Genomic DNA, 23,461 nt, shown 5'->3' on the forward strand with positions numbered 1-23,461 from the left:
CAAACCTGTCTGTCTGACTGCAAAATCTCATATGGCAGAATTTGCTTCCCTGCAAATTGTCTTTGAAGGGGATGTAACTGCTCTTCAATGACCCATCTCCCCCCACCATTCATGACGCACTTACTGTTTTCCAGCCCATTAATTTTTATCCTGCTCAGATCCAGCGGAGCGGCCACGCCCACCGTGAAAGGGCTTTTAGGGATGGGATCGCCACCGTATGTAACCAGAACCTGCATGCTGCCCTGGAATGAGAGAGAAAACCGAGGACACGTTTGGGTACCAACATCCTACCTTGCTGTTTCAACCTGCCTTCCAGGTCTTTCATTCTTCCCAGAGACACAGAGTATAAGACTCCAGCTGATTCAGAAAGCATCTCAGATATATTTCTCTAAGTTTTTGAGCTCCATGGCAAGAATGACAGAGAAATAATCAGACGAAAAAGAGCAACTAACAACAACAGGGACAGCTTAATGAGCACACCATGCTCATCCTTTTAAGCATTTCCTTAATTCAATCTCAAAACGGTCCTAAGAGGGCGTTCCCGCTGTTCTTACCATTTTTCCAGGAGATGAAACTACAGCTCAGGAAGGTAAAATCACTTGCCCCAGTGCAAGAGCGGGGCCTCATGCCCACGGTACCCAAACCTGTGTCAGTCCTAGCCGCTCTGCCATGTCACCTCCCCACCCAGCTAAACAACCAGCCCTGGCCATAGGCAAAGCAGGGAGGCCAGGGGGCCTCCAACCGAACAAAATCTTTTGTCTCCATGTCCTGGGATTTCAGGCCACTAGGCTGCGAAATGAATTTGCAAGAGTTTGCCCGGGGCTGTTCTGAGACCACTGCACAGTATCGAAACTCGCGCATCTGTGGCAATGAAAGAAAAGTTGCCAGTTGTGAAGGCAGACTGAGCCTGTGGGGTTGGCAGTCCCCTCGCCAGCAGCCCCGAGGCCATGGAGGCACAGCGCGGACAGTCCTGGCCCACTCGCTGCTGGCTTCCTCTCTCCACGGTCGGCTGAGTCCCCTCCCTCCAAACCAAGGCTCCATGAAAGCCCACAGCTGTCTCAGTAGATTAAGGCCCTCCTCACCTCAAATGTCTGGGCATCACGTAAGAGGATGTGGGAAGGGAAGGAGCAAGGGGGAGGGAGGGATGATTCCTTGCAGGAATACAGAGGGCTCGCTAAAATTCAGTCCCTGCTGAAAGCTGTCACGGACCAAGTGTTAAAAGGGTGTAGCTTTTGGCCTATGAATATTTTCTCACATTCCTTGTGTAATAAAGAAGGAGGGAAAAGACAAGACAAAAATTAGTTGCATCAATGAAGGAGGGAGGACTGACTTTCCAGGATGTATTAGCACTGCACACAAAAGCAATGAGCCCACTATCTGAAGAGTATAATATCTCATGGTAAGATGTACGTGGTCACATTCAACAGAGCGGGGGCTGGTTTGTTGCTTCAGCCCTCAAGGCACTGCCAACATGCCAGCTCTTCCCGAGGGTATGCCCCCAAACCCCGAACTCCTCGAGGGCTAGGCCTCCCAGCTAACCAAGGGTCCCGGAAAAACCTTCTCCACCACCCACTAGAATTCAGGAGACCACTTCTCTGGAGTGCCAAAGGAGTGAGGGGAAAATCCTCTTTCAGTTAAGCCCATCTGTCCCATGAAAGAAAGCATATTCTCATTACCAGTTATACAAAACACAACAAAACTGAGACAGGAAATTAACTGTACCTTAAATAACCTAATGAGGGGGAGAAAGAAAGCTTAAGAGATCTACACCTGCGATGGCCTGTAGCATTTCAAGATTTCCTCTGAGGCCCCAGCCAAGGAACGGCCTATGCATTTTCCCCAGGAGGCTAGGAAGTGAGGAAGATCTGAGCAGTGACCACCAGTGCATTTCAGAGACTTTGCTGATGGCCACACAGTTGTATTTTATTTATTTTGGGGCCACACCACACGGCACGCGGAACTTCCCCGACCAGGCATTGAACCCACGCCTCCTGCAGTGAAAGCGCGGAGTCTTAACCACTGGGAAGTCCTGCCAGATGGGTTTATCCTCTCCCTTCCAGGCTTCTGTGACCTTCATCTCATTCGGCACGAGACCCACGAGGAAAGGACCGAGAAAGCTACCCACAGCCCCCTCCTCCAGAGACCTCTGTGACAGCTATGGCCACCAACAGTAATAACCTTTCAAGGGAGGGACTGTTCTCCTGTGAGGCCCAGTGAGCTCCGGGGGCTTCCTAAAGGCGCCACAGCAGCATGTGGAGTTCTCAGTTCCCAGTGGCTCCTGACTCGGCATGTCGGGGAGCTGTTGCCACCGGCTCCTCAAACCACTCTGTTCAGGGAAGCTTGGGGTGAGAAACTGAAGACATTGAGGCCACAGACAACGAAAAGCACAGAAGGCAAAATCCTCCAGGGAAACTGTCATTGTATAATGGCCCTTCTACCTTTGACCTCTGGGCGGGTCTTCAAGCCCCAGCCCAAGAAGTCCACTCCCCGCTAAGGCAAAAACTCTGACCACTGTCTTCCAACAAGAACAGGATCAACCAGCAACGTCCATCACTGGTCCACGGCAGGCAGGTGAGCTGTGGACTGGGGCCCTGCAGGGGACAGCAGCCGCCTGCAGGTGTCACGGAGCAAAGAGCCAGCAGTTGGGTGGGGGCCGCAGTGCCTCACACAGCAGCCCAAAATCTGAGGGTTAAGCATTCACCCTAAGCCAGGATCCACCCTTGTCTCTCCACACACACTCAACAGCTGCATTTCTGGAAAGTTCCAGCCTCTTAATCCCTAAAACCACCACAAGAAGGTGCGCCTGTGGGCAGCGACCTGAAAAGTAACCCCGTGCGGCTTTCTGGGCTGACCCAAGTCTCTTAACCACATCCAAGAGCAGAGCTCAAAGGCACGCTTATTTCACCCAATCTTGAGCTGTTAGCTGTCAGCTCTTCAGAAAAGAGAGTTCAAAGTAGAATGAGGATGTGTCAGCTCCACTCTCCTACCAGATTACAAAGTTCTCATGTCGTTTCTGCTTGTGAGTTGAGGCTCCACTTCGTTTATTCACCCATTCGGCCATAAATCATACAAAGCAATTACAGCACCAGACCCTGTGCTTGGGGCTGAGAATGGAAAGATATATTATATAACATGATACCCTAACCTTGGAAACTCACAATCTAAGAGTAGAGATTTAATCTGTTTGCTTTGCCATAGAGAAACAGGCAGAATTGCAATCTGCCCAAATAATAAAACAGTAAACCTCACTCTAAACAACAAACGAGAGGGATGGGAGAGGCACCGTGGAGTCATCGCAGTAAAGGCAGGGACTGACAGCATTTGCACAAATAGCCCCAAGAGGCCACCAAGCATGCCAACAGCCCTCAGACCTGCTGCGATCAGACATATGGATGAACTTGACCTTGGGGTGACTCTAGAGTAAGGCGCTTCCCACTCTAGCTACGTTTCAAATGTGATAAAACAGGACTGGGCTCCCGACCTCCACCTCCACCTCGACTGGCAGCTGGGAGCATCCAGGGCATCGGGTTCTAAAGTCCTTTCTGGGGGTGCAGGTCAAAACCTGAGGCTGTCCTGATGTCTGCAACTTACTTTCTAGCAACTCAGCCGAAACACAAAAAGGTATATAGGATCAAGAGTCTCAAAATGTTTTCACAAGAGTCTTGTGATCTTGACCAGCGATCATGGCCATGCTTTCTTGTACCTTCTCCTAAGGAATGTGGAGAATTGGCAACAAAGATGCTATCAAGCTGGTGTTGCCAGTGGTAAGGCTCCCATCAGCCCTGATAAGCATCACTAGGAAAATAATTACCTGAATAATTAGCACAGAGCAGCCTGATGAGAAAACCGTATTCATCTACAAAAGTTTTCGTTTTACCATTACTAATAATGAACCCTCATTAGGGTAAAGAGAAAAGGAAGAAGCACATGTGGAGATAAAGGGCCACATAGAACCTGCCCTAGAGAACCTCGCACTGCCAGGCAAGTTCTCATAGTAAAGATTCCATCTCCAAGCATGTGTAGCCCCCAGTGCAGGGGGGACACCCACACCACTCCCTCAACCTCACTGTACCCCTCATTCTTTCCCACTACACCCTGGCCAGGTCCTCACTGAGAGGGCCCAGGGCAGAAGTGATGCTTTTCAAACAGTGCTTCTATAGAAAGCATCGCCCTTCCTCTCTTAAAAATGGCATTTCTCACATAGGGGGACTCTTCGTCAAGAATGAAGGAATCTCAGAGGTTTGGAGTGACTGTTTAGAACGCTATGCATAAGTGGGAGAATCCAGGCTTTTCTATAGGAGCTCCCCAGACCCTAGACGTGTAGCCATGAATCAAAATAAAATTTTAAATAAGTAAACATGAATTCATACAGAGAGGTAGATTTTTAGGCCCTTATTGCCTCAAACAACCAGAGCAAAGCAGCCGGGATGACAAAATCCTGTCTGTATTCCTGTATTTTGTAAAAGGGAATAATTTAGTGCTTGAAGTACCATTTCGGGCTTGAGGGACTAAAGGCTCTTTGAGAAAGACCCCACTGCACCACCTCGTAAAAAGGGTAAACTAAGGCAAAAGGGCCAGCAAGGACAAAGGCACGGCGATTCTTTCCCTGTGAGTAATTAGTAAAACACTAAAACCAAGAACGGAGGTGGGAAATGGGGGTGAGAAAAAAGAACTAGCTTCCTGCTTGTTCTTGGGGAATCCTCCAGGCCCTCCTGGTAGAACCCATCAGGCTTTTCGTCAGCGTTCCCAGAGGGGCTCAGAAGGAAAGGGGGAATCTCCTCCTGCCACAGAGCAGCACAGCTCAGAGCACAGATTGCCGCCCCCCCTCCCCGTGTCCAGAGTGACCCAGCCCAGCACCGAGTGGGGAGGGGCCCTACCTGCTGGGTGGGCGTGTATTTAACGGTGTGGGAATAGTCATAATTATCAATGACGTCCAAATCCTTCACGGTGTCGCCAGGAAGGGGGCTGCTGAACTGCACGTTGAGGGGGGCTTTTCCGGCCCCTTTGGTGTAGACGGTGAAGTGGGTCGGTTTCCCGTTTTCCACACCTGGGAGGGGACAGTGAAGTGAGGAGACAGGCCCAGCTGGAGGGGTTTCACTTTTAGCACCAGTCTGACAGGTTCATCAGCACAGGCTTCCGCAAGGCAGTAGGTGGAGACAGGGGCTGGCGTTTGGCCAGCGGCTCAGCTGAGCAGGGCCCCTGCTGAACTGGAGCCCCAACAGAGCCCCTGCTCCAGGGGAGGTAAGTCACTCACGGCCCTGGACCAACCATGCCCACTGCCTCCAGGGTGACCTCATGCACACATGCCACCTTACCTGCTTTGCTGAGCCCCGGGCCTTCTGCCTTCACTTTGCTGGCGTCGTGGGAAGGGTCGACTTTGACTCTGAAAGGGCTGGCGGGAATTTCCTGTAGCAGAGACACTGTCTCAGTAGGAAAAGTCCCTGAAGCCACTGCCTGAGCTTAGCCTTCTGCCCAAAGCAAAGGAGGAGACCTCAGCATGACTTCCACTCTAGCAGATGGTGAGCAACTTCCGTCACCATTAGTCAAGTCTTCAGGCGCTAGCATCAGGTAAGGACCATCAGTGGTCACTCATGAATACCTGGATCCCTGACATCACAGCTAAAGGATGGGTTTCCACAAACCACTCCGACAACTCTCAGCCTTTGACACCAAATGCTGAGTACTTAGGATACAAAATACTACCAAAAATAAAACCCCAAACAACAATAATACACGGGGTCGGAGGAAGGAAAGGGGCATTCCTCCAGGGACAACAGAGAGTTAGGGTTTGAGGAATGCAAGGAATTGATTATAAATGCAATGACTGCAATTCTTCAAAAAGAATCTTTCAGAATAAAGGCAGAACAGGTTAAGTGGATGAAGCCAACTCAAGACCAATACCTTTAAGGCACAGACCTTTCTCCTGAGGTCCCTATCTTTACGTAAGATGAATCTGAATCACCAGAATTCCACTATTCCCTGTTTCAGGGTACTGCGCCTTCTTGTCTTCATTATCACATATAAATATGAATTCTATCTGAAATTCAAAACCCCTCTCCCTAGAAAAGTTTAAAGCCTGAGGCCAAGGTCATCATTGCAGAGAAAGTATAGCACACATCTAGAAACGAATTACGTTTCATTCAAAAACCGGATGAAAGTTTGTAATGATCCAATTTCTTTCCAGAGTCTGGCTTTTAACCACTGACTACACGGCCCCACTTTTGTTAGAAAGTGATACAATTTTAGTTCTGGGTGTTTGTTCCTTCTTGGTTTTAAGGAAGCAGAGAGGAAAACTATTGGGCAGAGTTCTCAAGACACCTTCCCTGTTGCTGAAAAAAGCAAAAAGGAAATATGAACACAGGTGGCCAGAAAGAACCCAAGTCCAAACACACACCTGAGAGGCAAAGAGAACTTTGATAGTGTATCGCCCGGCGGCAGGAGGCACATATTTGACAGTAAACGTGTCATTGGCGTTGTGAATAATGTCAAAATCCACGTCTTCCTCATCGTCACTTAACACCCGGGCATCACATTTAATGCCAACGCTGACATCACCTGGAACAGACCAGCTTATTAGCACCGGTTTACGAGAAACAGCACGTCCCATGCAATCACTTCCAGCTCAGGCTCACACCCCAGAAAAGCAACTGGGAAGTTTCCAGTAAGAAACCAGAGAAAGGGATGGTACTTATAATGGTTTTGCAGACAGAATGGAGGATTAGCAAAGATATCACCACAGAACTGACACACAGGCTCATCAGATGAACAATTACCTATTCAGGTGGGTTACTATCTCCTGGTTCAAAGTTCATTACCCATGAAACGTTACAAAGAGAACTTCCTTCCCCAAGAAACAACGAGCACTGAGTCGGGTGAAGCCCCCTCTCACCTTCGCCAGCCTCGGTACAGTCCACTGTGAAGTGAGTAGGCTCGTGCGCCTTCAGTCCACTTCTCTCCACTCCTGGCCCAAACACTTTGACCTTCTGGGGATGGCTACCCTGCCTGATGTTGACCTAGAGAGGACGGGGAGAAAAGTTGTAATCAAGTTCTTCTCCCCGTGGATCCAGTAAAGACACTCTCAGTTGTTAGAATGTTATACTTCTGGGCAATCTACAGCACTCGGCCCTTTGGGCCACTCCATCTTCCAAGGCCCACCAAGCATGGGTCTTTCCATATATTTGCCTTGGCCATCAAGCATGGACTCCAGACTGGCCTCAGGACTGGGCTTTTTCATTACCACGACCAAGGTTTCACCTCACAACCTACCCTGTAAGGGCTGTGCGGGATGTTGACACCTCCCCAGACCACGGCGATGGTGTGCTTGATGGGCTTCACCGGGGTGTACGAGCAAGCGTAGGTGCCATCCGTCCGGCTCTGCATCTGGACGTCAATGGGCTGGCCGTCCCCGTCCTGCAGAAGGGCAGAGGCTAAGAACAGAGCTGACCCTCACACTGTCTCCATCCACTGTGGCCTCCCAAGACAACCAAGTCACTGCTCACTCATCCCACAAAATCTCATGGAACACCTATGATAGCACCTATGAACACAAGTGATAAAACACTACATGCATGTATGTACGCATTTTTACTTACTAAGAGAAAACGGTCCCAAAAGAAAGCCATGGTCACTCAGTGCTTCTTAATTTTAATTTCTGCATTTAAATCCTTGGGCCAAATTCAATTAAATTAGATAAATATATTTGATAAACCCTTGTTTACAAACCCTCCCATCACAGTGTGAGTAGCTTCAGCCACACTGAAGGACATTTACAGGGAAATCTGAAACAATCAAGCCTCATTTCCACGGAGCACAAATCATAAAAATTTGCCCCTTGCTTTACATGTTAGAATCTCACTTAGTCCTCACATAAACCCTACAAAATAAACACTGTTATTCGCAGTGTGTGGATGAGGAAACCGAGGATCAGATGGACTGAGCGACTTTCCATTACGTGGATGGATCCTGTTACCTGACAATTACCTGCACAGGTCGTCCCTAGAAACTTACCTGAGCAAATATCTTTAAGGGAGCTTTGCCGGCAGCCTTAGGATCCACGGTGAACTCGGCCAGATTGTTGACGATGCAGCCAGATTTCTCCAAACCTGGCCCGTATGCTTGCACCTGGGGCAAAGGGCCAATAGTGATTCTCCTTCTGTGTAATGCCCTAACTGTGCTGCTATCAGAAGACTGGTAACCAGGAAATGGGAGAAAAGGAAAACAACTGTGTCTGGCTTCACAGTACCTACATAATAGGATGGTTATGGGAAGGAAAATGCTAAAGTAGGCTGGGACTTAAAAATAAAAACATGCAGGAGAAAAAGTCTGTGAAACCAGGCCCCAAACTGGCCTGTGCTCCCTGCCTTAATCTGTGCAGTAACCGGGGCAGGGACCTCCAGCCATGCCCACCTCCAGTTTCCATGCTCCTGCTTTGTGAGGGCTCAGAACCTCTCCCACTGACAACACTCCAAAAGTTTGCAGCCCCAGAGAGTAAAGGACCAGCAGTCGGCCAAAGACGAGCAGCTGCCAGCCTGGACTGATGTCACCCTACGGTCAGCTGTCCAGGTGGGCCAACAGCAGCACACAGGGCGGGGGCAAGGGCTTCCTCCTGTCAGCCAGGCTGGCTCAGACTCGATGCTAATCAGCTTGCTAAATGTTTGAGAGAAGCTCTTGCAAACACTGCTCCAATTTAAGAGAAGGGGAGCTGGGGAGGAAAATTTTAAAACCTTTATCTATGGATCACCTTGAAATAATAACTACAGCAAGTGGCAAGACTGAAATATGATGCTCGGGGTTGCGAGAAAATAGCAGCTTACAGAGCCCCCTCTGCGGGCCAGGCACTGTTCTAAGGGCTGTCTTCATTCACATTACCTCCTTGAATCATGACAGAAACTCTGAGAGGCAGACACTCGTATCATTCCCATTTGATAGAGTCAGAGAGGTAAGTTACGTGCCCCATGTTACAAATGTACTAAGAGGTACTACCAGGCTTCTAATTCAGGCCTTTTTCCTTCCTAAGCTCTCAAAGGCTCTCCTCTGCGATTTCTCCACATGCTGCTCAAGGAAACTCTGTGGGCACTGGGAGGAGTGCCAGGAGCCAGAGAAGAGAGCACAGAACATGACAAGTTGATTCACCAGATCCGGGTTGTAGTCTCCCGAGGCGGGGTGGATGTAGGCCATGTAGGGACTGTCTTTGATGTCCTCATCGTCACACATGATGTGAACGGCATATTCACCGGGCTCCTTGGGCCAGTACTTGACATCACACGATCCGTCGTTCTGGTCATCATACTCAATCTTCGCCTGGGAGGGGCCTTCAATGGCAAACCCTGGGGGATAGGGTGGGAGGATCCCCCTGGTTACATGGCGGAAGGTATCTAGTCTGGGTTACTACTAACCCACTCCCTCCGCCTCCCTGAAAACCAAGTGTTAGCCAGAAGATTGAAATCTGTTTAAGTCCCTTTCCCACAAAACCAAGCCTACTGAGTCTTCACTAGAGACAGAAGGTTGGATTTTATACTTTTTTTTTTTTTAAACATCATCAAAGAGGAAGGTCAACCAGCAAATCTTTCTGTTGGCAATATGGCAACACAAGCCAAAAGCCTTAAAACAATGCCCATCCTTTGTCCCACCAAATCCACTGCTGGGCTTTTATCTGAAGGAAGTAACCAAGGATGTGTGTAAACAGTTAGATACAATGATATATATACAGCATTGTTTTTATAGCAAAACCCAAACTAGAGAGCCTAACAGTAGCTATATCGATGCACTGTAATTCCACAGAAGCCATGGGAAATCAAGACATATCCTATATTTGCCTGAGGCAGAAAGATATAAAGGCTACCCCCAGGTATTTTTGCAGCAGATCAATATTTGTATGCCTATGTACAGGGAAAAAGTCTGCAAGGATATACCTAAAGGCTTAATGTTACCTCTAGTCTACAAGGATATACTGGATTGGCCAAAAAACTTCGTTCGGGTTTTTCCATAACACCTTATGGAAAACCCGAAAGAACTTTTTGGCCAGCCCAATATTAAGATGTTTATTATTTCTCTAAAAGGAAAAGTTCCATGTGATTTCCTCTTTTCCCCTCTTTGCTTATTTCTATTAGCTAACAAAGAGGTCCTCAAACTTTGGCCGCTGGGCCAAATCTGACCCACTGCCTGTTTTTGCAGATAAGGAACACAGCCATACTCCCTCACCTACGGATTTTCTATGGCTGCTTTCACGCTACAATGCAGTCATATAGTTGCGACAGAGAGAATATGACCCGCAGTACTGATAGATTTACTATCTGGTCCTTTACAGAGAGAGAGGTGCTGACCATTGTTCTAAAATGATCATATATACATCAGACGTTTACTTAAAATATACTCAGTTATGCTCCAAAGAGTATTTACTCCCCAAATTTCTAGTTTGAGCAAAATTCATTCACTGATCTAAACTCAGGATCAGTCAGTAATATCTGCCGTGTGCCTACTGTGTTCCTGGCGCTGTTTTAGACACAACATCCATAAAAGGCCTCTGCCCTCAAGGTGTAGTGGATGAATGAATGCTGGTGCCAGAGGCAGAGGGCAGCTGGAAGGTCGGGGGAGATGGGAACTGCAATTCCACAGCAGTACCCAGAGGTGGCCTCAGATGGTCAGGCGGCCAGGAAGCCCCGGGGAGTGAGGCTGAGAGGAGGCCTCAATACACAGCCTGACACGTAATCCAGGTACCCTGCAATCTCAGCTCACCAAAAGCTGCTTCCACTCACCCAGAGACCCCACCTCAGAACCAACGGACTCTACCACGAAGTCCGCCGACCGCCCAACAATCCCGCCATGGAGGCCAGGGCCCCATGCACGGACTTTCTGCATGCCTGCTTCAGGGCCAACTTGAACTTCAAAGGGGCTAGAAGAAAAGGAACAGAGGAACCATTAAAGAGGAGCAAAGAAGGGGCTACGTACAGCTATAAGCTCTTTACACATATTCTTTCCACTGGCCTGATACTTTTCCCTGCAGTCCCAATCTCCAGCCAAGCCCTTCCTCCAGCCAAGCAGGTTCCCCCACCATTGTTATGTCAACAATATCATGTAATGGGGCTGCTTCAAGCCACACTGCCTTAAACTATCCTGGTCATTTACCTTTTGTGTGCAGGGCTTACAAGACTGTGAGCCCGGGAAGGCTAAGAGAATGCATACTTTTCTATCTGCTGCTTATGCTATAACAAGAAAACTAGGTTGACTAGGCTTTATCTCATACGTGAATGAATGTGCTTTAACTTTGGCACAGGAGATTCTTAAAAGTTTGCTTAGATTCTCAGAAACTTATAATATGCCCAGATATTTCTCAAAGTAAACTGAATTTATTCAGAGTTTAAAGTTGCCCCCAGGAAAGCTGGAAAGTATGTGAATGCAGGGAAGGCAACTGAAGCCCACAAGGCAAAGCTGTAGACTGTGTCCCTCGGTTCCTGACCACACTCACGCAGAGGATTTTAATGTAAACCATAGCAGATTTTGACATTTTATCCATGGCATTCCCGAACAGAGGCACACAGTGAAAGGAGAATCGCAGTATATATAAGGGATATAGACACTCAGCCCATTTGCTCTGTATTACTGTTCCTTCTGGCCTTCTGCCTCCCACCAGCCCCAAACCGACAGCATTTGATTTAAAGCAAGGCAGCTGAAACCACAGCGACTTTCTGCTGCTTTTGAGAACAGGCCAAATGTCTGTGTGCTGCTCTGAAAAAAGAAAAAAAAGAAAGCTTTCAACAAAGCAGCTCTCTTTCCCTCCTGCAGCCCAGGAAGCCGCCACCATGAGTCTGCCCTGGGCCAAGCATGCCTCTGGAGAAGACGCAACTCCAGCTGGAGACTCACCTCTTTGGAATGTGGTGTCCCCCCCATGTGATGGCGATGCTATATTTCCCCGGGGTGCTGGGGTAATACTCAAATGTATATACTCCATCCAGAAAGCCTTTCTGCTTCACCAGCTCCTCCAGACCCTCTGTGGGAAGGAAGCACACCATCTTTCCAATGCAATCCTAGGCTCAGAACGAGAATCCACAAGACAAGGACAGAAAGACAGCGATATCCAGGGGGCTTCCCTGGTGGCACAGTAGTTAAGAATCCACCTGCCAGTGCAGGGGGCACAGGTTCGAGCCCCGGTCTGTGAAGATCCCACATGCTGCGGAGCAACTAAGCCCGTGCACCACAACTATTGAGCCTGTGCTCTACAAGCCTGCAAGCCACAACTACTGAGCCCACACGCCACAAGTACTGAAGCCCACGTGCCACAACTGATCCCACATGCTGCAACTACTGAAGCCCACACACCTAGTGTCTGTGCTCTGCAACGAGAAGCCACTGCAATGAGAAGCCCACGCCCCATAACGAAAAGTAGACCCCACTCGCCGCAACTAGAGAAAGCCCGCACGCAGCTTCACGCAGCCAAAAAAGAAAGAAGCCACCCATTTTAGCCGCACCACAAAAACTGGAGAGGGAGCAAACCCTTACGAGTATTTGGCATGAGGCTGAGGTTAGTATCCCGGTATATCCTTTTCAACTAAAGCCAGATAATGAAAGCGAGAAAGCTCTTATATGCTGTCTCCAAGAGGACAGGTTTTAGAGGCTACCCCACAAACTCCAGACTGAGCCATCAGGCAGGAACTTGTTTTATGTTGAGCCCTGAGGTTTGGCTGGGAAAGCCATTTAGTAAAGCAAGAATCCAAGGTCAGAAAAAACACGCCTCCTCAGTCCCTGTAACAACAAGCCAAGGGGGGCGGGCAGCCCCAGAGCAGCCTGACACCAGGTCTGGGCAGTCTAGAGCCTCGGCTGCCCTCAGGGCACTGCCTGCCCCAAAGCTCAGTGCTCTGAGATCAAACATTAACTTTCTGGAGCTCAGAACACTCCTGCCCCAGCCTGTAGGAACACAAAGAGTGAGAGCAGTCCTGGAGCAGGAAGCTGAAGATTCCACGAAGCTTGGAAGTGAAACGGCCAAGGCTGCTGCACCTGCAACTAGAAATGCCGAGCTGCTTCTCTGATCTGGGGGAAAACTGGAGGATGGAGCAGATACCCGTCTTCCTGCTCTCTGTCTCCTTTCCCAAGACAGAGCAAGAATGAGCTGTAGGGTGCAAGGCACTCTTCCACAAATGGCATTAATCTACAAAGAAAACTTAATCTTAGGGAATTATCCTCCTTCCATAAGCAATGATCATAGTAATTAGGTACCTGACATCATTTCATCCTTTATAAAATGTAACCTGTAGAGGGAAAATTACTGGCTTTGGAAACTGAGCTTGAATTCCAGCTCAGATGCTTACAAGCTATGTGACCTTGGTCAAGACCCTTCCTCTCTGAGCCTAGGTTTCCTCAAAGAAAAGAAAAGGGGCCACTTCATGTTGCTGTTCTAACTCCATTATTTATTGCTATTCCCAGAAGCCTTAAAATAACATGAGGCTGTCAAGCCACCACTGTTCCCACATCCAGGGCAGACATTATTAAATGATCACTGTTTCCTTCTGCATGGAGCCCTGAGAGCCTCAAATCTTTGACATAGCTCTCTGGGATAAACTGATCAGAACTGGCTGTGCAATGATCCATGGCTGCAAAGCTGGCCGAAATCACACCTGAGATGGGGAAACAAAGGAGCACTTACTAGGACCCTTTACGGTTACGCCGAGCTCTCCACTTCCAGCAGCTTTGGTGTCAACCTTGAAGTCTGCAGTTTCTCGGATGCGAATGCCTTTTGGCTGTAGGCCTCGGCCACTGGCCCGGCAGGCATTTGGATTACAGGCTGCAAGCACAGTTTCAACATCAATTCAACCTTTCATTCTTTAGTCCGAGTTGAGCAAGCCAAGGTAACTTTGAGCCACCCGCCAAGAAAATGTTTGCTTTACACAAAGAGTATGCAGCAGCTGTCTGAGACCAGGGGTCCAGTTCAGGGAGCACACCAGGCTAGCAAATAAAGACACAACATAACTTTGTCCGGGCACACTGCACAGGGACTGGGGAAAAATTACTTTGGCAAAGAAAGCAGGAGAGCACAGCGTGGATTTGCTGGGCTCCTGGTAGTGGCTGAATTCTGGCGTTTATCCTCTTGGTGGTGAAAGAGAGTTAAGACCTAGGGCTGGACATTGTTCAAACCTCATTGCCATACTCAAGGGCCCAGTAATTGGGAAGACTGGGTCTACTTGGAAAATGGAGCACTTGAAAACATCTGACCTTGTTCCAAACTTTAGATCAGCCATTTCTAAGTCTAAATGTTGCTGTCTTCCGCAGGAAGAGCCAGAGGATAGCTCAAAAAAAGACCAGGTCAACCCCACCTCTGCCAAGGCAGACAAACATTTCAGTGCTGTCTGTTACAAGGTCCTCAGAATGTGGGCAGCTATAAATGCAACAATTAGGAATAAACACCACTCTCAATTTGAATTCTAGCTCTAGTTAAAAAACCCAAAGTTGTAAGTCTAAAAATTAAGTACAAAGGTAGCTTCTAACATTCCTTACATAAGAGTTCCACAAAACTGTTCCATGGGGTTTGTCAGAAGGTTGACAAAAGACATTCTTGGGGCTTCCCTGGTGGTGCAGTGGTTGAGAGTCCGCCTGCCGATGCAGGGGACGCGGGTTCGTGCCCCGGTCTGGGAAGACCCCACATGCCGCGGAGCAGCTGGGCCCGTGAGCCATGGCCACTGAGCCTGCGCGTCCGGAGCCTGTGCTCCGCAACGGGAGAGGCCACAACAGTGAGAGGCCTGCGTACCGCAAAAAAAAAAAAAGACATCCTTGTGCCCTAGGACTTTTTTGACAACATGAGCTACCTTCTCATCGAGTAGAGAAACAGGAGATTAATGGGTAAAATGTCACATTGCTCCTTTCCAAACATGACACTGCATATCTGACAGCTCTCTATACGCTAGGGGGGTCACAAACTCCAGAAGACAAGACTCTTTACAGAAGGAAGATAGTTCCTCCTCTGGCTCCTCCTCCCTGCAATGTCCTCAGGTGGACATTCCCAAAGAGACATACACACACCCTTGGAGTAGAGATGCTTTTATGTGGTTCATGGATGAGCATAACGTTATTGGTTTTCCATTGTAAAAGTGACATAAAGCTTCTTTTTTCTTAAAATCATTTAAGTGGAGGAAGGTATAGTACATCAAAAGAAAAACTATTAATTAAATACTAACTAATACAAGTGACAGATGGATATGCCAGAAATGAAAAAGGTCGTCCATGAGTGAGAGGAAGTCAGAAAACACCACTGGAACTAGGAAAGCTGTTCAAAATTCTTTCTTGCATTATGTCAAAGGGAATTCTGCTCCTGAATACATTGGGTTGTTTTTTTTTTCTTTGTCAAGGGGAGAAAAGTTGGTCATACCAGAAATAAGTCACAACAGGATGACAGGACTTCCCTTGGAGGGTTTAAATGTGTCTTTAAAAACAACAACAACAACAACAACTCATGGAAATTCTGAACATGGGCAACAGTCTCAACATCAAAAGGATAACCACTCAGTTCATATAAACACTAAATGGAACTAAAGAGCTTGAAGGCAACCACCTGATTTTCCACTATCTTGAGATGTCTTAGTGATGTTTAAATGTAATTAGAGAGTGGGTTTGGGGTCTGGCTGGACAAGTGGTACTAACACCTGCACTATAATTTCCCGAAGTCACAAACAGCACAGGTCCGGTTGACAACTGCAGGCAGCACAAAGAACTGGCAATGGAAGCCCCACCAACCAGCCCTTACCAAGCGAGATGCCTCTGGCCCAGTGCTTTCAACCAGGAAGCCAACAGCTTCGGGGTCCAGGCTGGCCCAGAGGCAGGATTCAGAAGAGGAAGCCAGGTCTGCAGGTGCAGATGCAGAGGACAGAACAGGGAGAGGCAAGTATTGGTTAGAAAAGGTAGCAGAGTTGGGGAAAAAAAAAAGAGTAACAAAGTCAGAAGGAAACAGTCTAACATTAGAGAAAAATGCATGCTTCTGGCTGCAGAGGAAGTTTAACAGCATGGTTAAGGGGCTGACAGAGACCATGGTTCTATTCCTACTGAGGCCTACTCCATAGTCACTGATACCTTATGATACCTAAGCCTTGTGTCTACGCCTGCAAACTGGGGATAACAATAGCCCCTGCAACACACTGGCTGGTGTCATGATTAGATGCAAGTGTGCTCAGTGCCTAACAGCCAGTAAAGGAGGCTGCAGGGCACCAGCAATGCCACTGCTGTTAACATCAGCCACAAACGCCACCTCCTCAAACAGCTTCAGTCCTGTATCTCTCAGTGAGGATCATGAATCCTAGTATGAGTGTTTTGGGACAGATTAAATAAGTTAATACATAAAGCACTTAGGTCACTGCATGGCTCATAGGAAGATATTAGTATTAATATCTTGAGGACAAAGTAGATACTAGTATTAATGTCTTGAGGATACTTCCTGCCAAAGGGGCCCTGGCAGCAAAGGGACAGGCCTGAGTTCAGTGCTGGGCCCTGACCATTCTCGTGGCCTCACAGCCCAGTCATGCACAGCTAGCCTGAATGACAGAAGCAGATGTGGTCAGCTCCCCTGGCACTCACCTTCCCCGACCTGTACAACGAAGGGACTCTTGGGAATGGTGTCCCCAGCAAAGGAGACCTTGACCACATGGGGGCCAGGCTGCACTGGTTTGTACACACATCGATACACCTGGTTTCCTCTGTCTTCCACGAGCAACTCCACGGTGTTCTTCCCCTGGGGATCTTCCACCACCACACCAATGTCACCCACGCCAGCACCTAGCAGACAGAGAACATTCCACGAGCCCAAGTCACCCTCTAGAAAGCTCCCTGCTGATGAGGGCAAAAGTAGGTAGAAAATGCAAACTGCAGGAGACAGAGAGGTACGCAGAAGGTTCACACCTGGACCTGTTTCCCGGTGGAGGGGAGGAGGGTCATGGCCAACTTTCCTTTTCTCCCATTCTCTATTTTCTACATTGAAAAGAAAACTGACAATTCAAGAATTGTGGTTTATTCATCTCCTTTCTTACCAGCCCCCACCCAGGACCTTGCATGGAATTTGGTCCAGTAGATGATTCATAAACCTTAGTTCTTTGGAATATTTATTTAGCCAAGTCAGAAATGTATACAGAAATTATTAATAATAATCAAAGTTAAGCTTGAGTATGAGATTTTAGAGATGAAAAGCTGATTTTGAAAAATCTAAGACTATAACCAACACATTTGAAAAAGCTGTTTTTGTTGTTGGTTCTTCAATTTAAAAGACGAAATGTCAGGCATCCCAAGCCTTCAGGTTCCTGAGGATTATCTCAGGCTTTGCAAGAGGAGAGGTGTTACCTGCTGTGTAGATGTCAAAGTAGGTGGGCTTATTGGCGATGTTCCCAGCAGCTTCCAAGCCCGGACCTTTCGCAGTGACTTTACTGGCGTCTCCCTGGGCCTTGTCGACATTTACTTCGAATGGGCTCTTGGAGATGTGCTGTCCTGCAAAGAGGACTGTGACCTACAAGTGACAGGCAGGTGAGACATCATCACTTCTTCCTGCTCAGCGACAACACTGCATCAAGCCACATACACCGACAGCCTTCTCGTTCATCCTCCCGATCACACACACAAAGGTGAGGGAACCAGGAGCCCTGGGGAAGTGGCCTCAATGGGACTCCCATCTGGCTCCACCAGTCACACAGCTAGGCCTGGGACAGCACGCCTTTAGCAAACTAAAACACATCAGACGTGCCTAAATTAGCCTCTATAGTAGGATATACACAAATACTTATACTTCAATCTCTAGACAACAGGCTCTTAAGGCAGCTGCAAGTGAGACCACTGTCTCCCTAATATAATGCACAGTTCTAGAATATCAAACCTAAGAGTCAAAGTATTTTTCAAGGGACCAAGATCATTTTCAGATACATGGATGTGAGACACAGTACAGATTTCCATCTAAACTTTGAGTCAAAGTTCTCATCTTTTAAATTTTAAGGGTTATCAGGTTGGGTGGGCCACTGGCCTCCACTATAGTCATTTGGCCTTCTGTGCACCCAGGCTTCGATGCTGACAGAGGCTGCAGAGCACCGTGAAGAAGGATACTTAAGCATTAAAGACAAAGAACCCACAGCTTAGCATTTACACTCCAGGCTTGCAGCTACAATTATTAGTTACCTAGGTGGAATCACAAAAATCTTATGACATTGCAAAGGACTTAGTGAAATTCAACCAATCTGCACTTAGTAACTAATGTGTTAAGTCTGACTCGGAGGGATCCCAAATTTTCTACAATGAACGTGGATACTTTTATAAACAGAAAGGAAAATCAGAAGTGAACTTAAGAAAACCACTCTTCTTCCACATATAACGATGCAGGCTCAGAAGGGCAGTCCAAGCAAAGGTCATGACGTCTTATCTTACTTTGTGCAGTCCGGTGACCTTGGGCAGATACTCCACAGAGTATGTCTTGTTCTTATCGCTGTCAGGGGTCACTTGTGCCTAGGACGGAAGAAGAGCAACAGTTAGAGAAGGTGCCGGCTGTGAGTGAAAGCATGCTATGCCAGCCAAGGTCCTGCAGCAAGGTGCCAGGCCAGGAATCTGCCTTGGCTATTTTCTGCCCCACCACTCCTGCAGGATGCCCCAGGAGGGAAGCAGCCTGAAGTCACAGAAACAAAATCACACAGCACACAGGAATAACCCGGTCAGGATTCTCCACTGTCTCCTGGCTGTCACTCTCCAGATGAGAGAGACTATGAAGCAATTAATTTAAACCTTTATTGGCCCACTAGTTATTAAGACCTTATGAAATGCCAGGCCCCGTGTCAGGTACCAAAAATAAAACAAATCAGGCACAATTCCTACCCAGTGGGAGAAACAGACAATACGCCAGTAAGCTTAGAACTTCAGATGGTGCTAAGTACTGGGAATAAAATATAGTCTTAAGAAGGTGAGTAGACAAAAGAAACAGTTATGTGCAAAGGCCCTGAGGGAGGAACCAGAGGATGGTCAGCATGGGAAAAGAGTAGAGACTCAGTATTTTTACTGTATTGTATTTTATCAGTAACAATAGCTAAATCCTTTATAAAATAAAGGATACTTTATTTCATTATATTAAAAATTGTGTCCTAGGTATGAATTTATATGATTTTTCAAGGCACAATCCCTGGGCAAGTTACTCTAACCTCTGTTAAGACTCAGGATCCTTTTGGTAAAAAACAGCTTTTGTGGTGAGCTTTCATGAGGCAAATGGAGGCACAGTCCCTGGGCCTGTTACAAACTCCACAAGCTCCATGGGATGCTAACAGGGAAGGCAGCATCCTCCAACATACCTCCTCTTTGTTCCCTTCTGGGTCCTCGACAAACACCATCACGTCTCCTTGCCCGGCGCTGATGGTGTCCACAGTGAACTTGGCCGGCTGCTTCACCATGTTTCCAGTGAGCTCGATTCCTGTCACAGGTTTACACAAGCACATTACACGCTGGGCCAGGCCCCAACACAGGCTATCACCCATCATGTCTCCTTCTGGGATCTGAGAGATGGGATCCAGCTCTGCCACTGTCACATGGGAGACGGCGACAAACTGTGATGAGGATAATCAAACAGGTCAAAACCCCTAATTTTGTCCTGGTTCTTTAAGCAACATCCAATTCTGAAATATTCAGCACACTTAGGTCAAAAGGCTATACAACTGTGAAAATGACGTGGTAACTAATAGCAGTGGGGCTTGCCTTGAGGGGGAAGACGAATGAAGTGCAGAGAATGGCTCTTTTTTTTTTTTCTTTATTTTTGCAGTATGCGGGCCTCTCACTGTGGTGGCCTCTCCCATTGCGGAGCACAGGCTCCGGACATGCAGGCTCAGCGGCCATGGCTCACCGGCCCAGCCGCTCTGCAGCATGTGGGATCTTCCAGGACTGGGGCACGAACCCGTGTCCCCTGCATCGGCAGGCAGACTCTCAACCACTGCACCACCAGGGAAGCCCGCTCATTTTTTATTAAAGAGAATTTTTTGTTTTTTGTCTTGGCCATACCACGCAGCTTTCAGGATCTTAGTTCCCTGACCAGGGACTGAACCCGGGCCACCACAGTGAAAGCACCAGAGTCCTAACCACTGGGCCACCAGGGAATTCTATAAAGACGACTTTTTTATTACTTGAAATGTTTTTAAATTGGATTATTATTTTTTAATTAAACTTTTAATTAAGATGATTGAGCAAATTAATTTGAGATAGATTCACATACAGGTGTAAGAGATAATAATGCCCATTACCCAGTTCCCCAAATGGATACATCCTACAAAACTCGAGTACAACATCACTACAAGGGAACTAACCTTGACAAAGTCAAGATACAGAACATTTCCATCCCATAGGGAACTCTCGTGTTGCCCTTTCATAGCTACCCCCTCAGAGTGCTACTCTGTAACCTCTCAGGGTACCAATCTGTTCTTCATCTCTATAATTTTATCATTTCTAAAATGTCATATAAATGGAATCACACATTACGTAAACTTGGGGGATTAGCTTTTTTCCACGAAGCATAATTCTCTGCAATTTCATCCAGGTTTTTACGTGTATCAGTAGTTTGTTCTTTTTATCACTGAGTAATATTCCATGATATGAATGCACTACTGTTTAACCATTCACCAAGTGAAGGACATCTGGGTTGTTTCCAGCTGTCTATTACTGATAAAGCTGCTATAAACATTCATGCACAGGGTTGTGTGTGTGGACATAAGTTTTCATCCCTCTGGATAAATGCCAAGGAGTGCAATTGCTAGGTCATATAGTAGTTGCATGTTTAGTTCTTTTTAACACTGTCAAACTGTGCTCCAGAGTGGCTGTAGCATTTTACATTCCCATCAGCAACGTATAAGTGTCTTGTCTTTCATCCTCTTAACTGCAAAAAGTTTCAAATTGTTAAAAAAAAATTTTTTTAAGTAAAATCCAGTCCTCAGGCCCTTTGTCTACGCAACATTTTGAGTTCTGTTTGAGATGGTGTCCAGGTAGCCTGTAGGACGTAAGCTAAGGAAGCTTATCTTGCAACAGAGTGGGGTGATCCAGGAGTGCACCCTTCATTGACAGAAAACCCTCACACAGTCCAATGCTCATGTACCATGCCAAGAGCTCAGCAGATCATACTTTTACAAATGTTTTAAGCTTTTTAACTTTGATGGGGTCCAACTGATCTTTTTTTTTTCCCTTGATGGATCATGCTTTTGGTGTCAAGTCTAGGAATTCTTTGCCCAGTCCTAGATCCCAAAGATTCTCTTCTATACTTTTTTTCTGAAAGTTTTATAGTTATATGTTTTACATTTAAGTCTGTGATCCACTTTGAGTTAATTTTTATACCAAGTGCGAGACTTAGGCCAAGGTTCATTTTCTCTGCCTCTGGATGTCCAACTGCTATTGAATCTTGTGCGGAAAAGGCTCTCCTCCCTCCACTGAGCTCCCCCGTGCCTTTGTCAAGAATCAATTGTGCTTATTTGTGTAGGTCTCTTTCTGGGTTCTCGATTCTGTTCCATTGATCAATGTGTCTATCCCTCCACCAATATCACATAATCCTGATTTCTGTAGCTTTATAATAAGTCTTGAGAGCAGGTAGACTGAATCCTCCCACTCGTTTTTTCAAAATTGCTTTCCCTACTATAGTTCTTTTGTCTTTCCATATGTTTTAGAATAATAGTCTTTTCTATATTTATAGAAAAAAAATCTCGTTGGGATTTTAATATCAATTGTGTTAAACTTATATGACAATTTGGGGAGAAATGACATCTTTACTTTTTCAACCCACAAAACCAGTGTATCTCTCCATTTATTTAGATCTTTTTGACTTCTTCATCAGTGTTTTTGTAGTTTTCAGCATATAACTCCTATCATGTTTTAGTACATTTCCACCTATTTCTCAGGGTTTTTTTTGAGCAACTGTAAATGACGAGGTACTTTTAATTTCAGTATCCTCCTGTTCATTCTGGTAGACAGAAATACAATGGATTTTTACATGCCGATCTTAACATCCCGTGACCCTGCTGAACTCATTTGTTCAAGGAGATTTTTTTTTTCTGGGGGTAGATTTTTTATGGTTTTCTACATAGACAATCATGTCATCTACAAATAGGGACATTTTATTTATTGCTCTCCAATACGTACGTCTTTTATTTCCTTTTCTTGCCTGACTAGACTGGCTAAAATCTGCATCATTACGTTGAAAAACAGTGGTGAAAACGGACATCCTTGCCTTGTTCCCAATCTTAGGGAACATGTTCAGTCTTTCACTATTATAATGTTAGCTGTAGGTTTTTTGGGGTGGCTACTCAAATTTCAAACTGAGGAAGTTCTTCTCTATTCCTCTTTTTTCTGAGTTCTTATCATGGATGGCTACTGAATTTTGTCAAATGTTTTTTCTGTCAGTTGATATGATCACGTGACTTTTCCTCTTTAGCCTGTTAATATATGTTGACTGATTCTCTAATAATGAGCCAGCCTTGCATCCCTGGAATAAACCCTACTTGGTCATGATGTATATAATTCTTTCTAAATATTGCTGAATTTTATTTGCTCACATTTTATTGAGGACTTTTACGTCTATACTCATGAGTGATACTGGTCTGCAGTTTCTTTTTTGGCACTGCCATTGTCTGATTTTGTTATTAGAGCAAAACTAGCTTGATAAAATGAATTGGGAAGTCATTCCCTTCTCATATTTTCTGGAAGAGATTGTGTAGATTTGGTGTTAATGCTTCTTTACATGTATGGTAGAATTCTCCAGTGAAATCATTTGGGCCGAGATTTCTTTCCAAAGATCTTTCAAATTACAAATTTAGTTTATTTAATGGATATAGGACCGTGCAGGTTATCTATCTCATCTTGGCTGAGTTTTGGTAGTTTGTGGTTTTTGAGGAAAGTCTATTATAGTTATCCATATTTTTGCTTATCACGTTCTCTCTTCCTGTTATTCCAAAATTCCTTCTTTCATTGTTTCCTTTCTCTCCAGAGAATTTCCTTTCCCAATCCTTTCAGGGGATGTGCCCATAACAAATGGTTTTAGTTTTCCTTTATCTGAGAATGTCTTATTTCCACTTCATTCCTGAAGGATATTATCCCTGGATATAGGATTCTGGGTTGACAATCCTTTTCCTTCAGCACGTGAAAAATGTTGTGTCACTTCCTTCTGGCCTCTGTGATTTTTGATGAGAAATCTGTCATTCTATGTTTCCACCATACGTAAGATGTCATTTCTCTCCTGCTGCTTTCAAGCTTGTCTAGTTTCTTGAAGTCTGTCTAAGATGTGGCTTGGGGTGTGTGTGTGTGTGTGTGTGTGTGCGTGTGTGTGTATCCTGCTTGGGTTTAGCTCAGCTTCTTGAATCTGTAGGTTTATGTTTTTTGGCAAATTTGGGAAGTTTTCAGCCATTGATCTGTTGAAGACATTGGGTCATTTGTTACTATACCTGGATTTACATTAGGTTTCCAATAAATAACCTAGTTTAAGAAAAATTGGTGATAGATTGTT

At 46.3% G+C, this 23,461-nt stretch overlaps 1 protein-coding gene across 3 annotated transcripts in view; it reads right to left on the bottom strand.

The window, feature by feature from the left end:
* The window catches only part of FLNB (filamin B), a 138,494-nt gene that overhangs the window by 49,024 nt on the left and 66,009 nt on the right, over positions 1–23,461 (bottom strand). For 2 of the 3 annotated variants that reach the window (XM_082848666.1, XM_082848665.1), the window contains exons 5-19: positions 19,284–19,402; positions 18,376–18,453; positions 17,308–17,470; positions 16,552–16,749; positions 13,637–13,774; positions 11,860–11,986; positions 10,755–10,891; positions 9,133–9,326; positions 8,008–8,121; positions 7,267–7,410; positions 6,890–7,013; positions 6,395–6,555; positions 5,316–5,406; positions 4,878–5,047; positions 125–242 (exon numbers count right to left, since the gene is read on the bottom strand). In XM_082848666.1, the coding sequence (XP_082704792.1) occupies positions 125–242; positions 4,878–5,047; positions 5,316–5,406; positions 6,395–6,555; positions 6,890–7,013; positions 7,267–7,410; positions 8,008–8,121; positions 9,133–9,326; positions 10,755–10,891; positions 11,860–11,986; positions 13,637–13,774; positions 16,552–16,749; positions 17,308–17,470; positions 18,376–18,453; positions 19,284–19,402 (2,076 nt within the window). Of the gene's footprint in view, positions 1–124; positions 243–4,877; positions 5,048–5,315; positions 5,407–6,394; positions 6,556–6,889; positions 7,014–7,266; positions 7,411–8,007; positions 8,122–9,132; positions 9,327–10,754; positions 10,892–11,859; positions 11,987–12,495; positions 13,487–13,636; positions 13,775–16,551; positions 16,750–17,307; positions 17,471–18,375; positions 18,454–19,283; positions 19,403–23,461 lie in introns of those variants that run through there. The other variant, XM_082848667.1, reaches the window with a different exon arrangement.

The sequence above is a fragment of the Leucopleurus acutus genome, assembly GCF_964270905.1.
Source record: "Leucopleurus acutus genome assembly, chromosome: 10".
Lineage (NCBI taxonomy): Eukaryota > Metazoa > Chordata > Mammalia > Artiodactyla > Delphinidae > Leucopleurus > Leucopleurus acutus.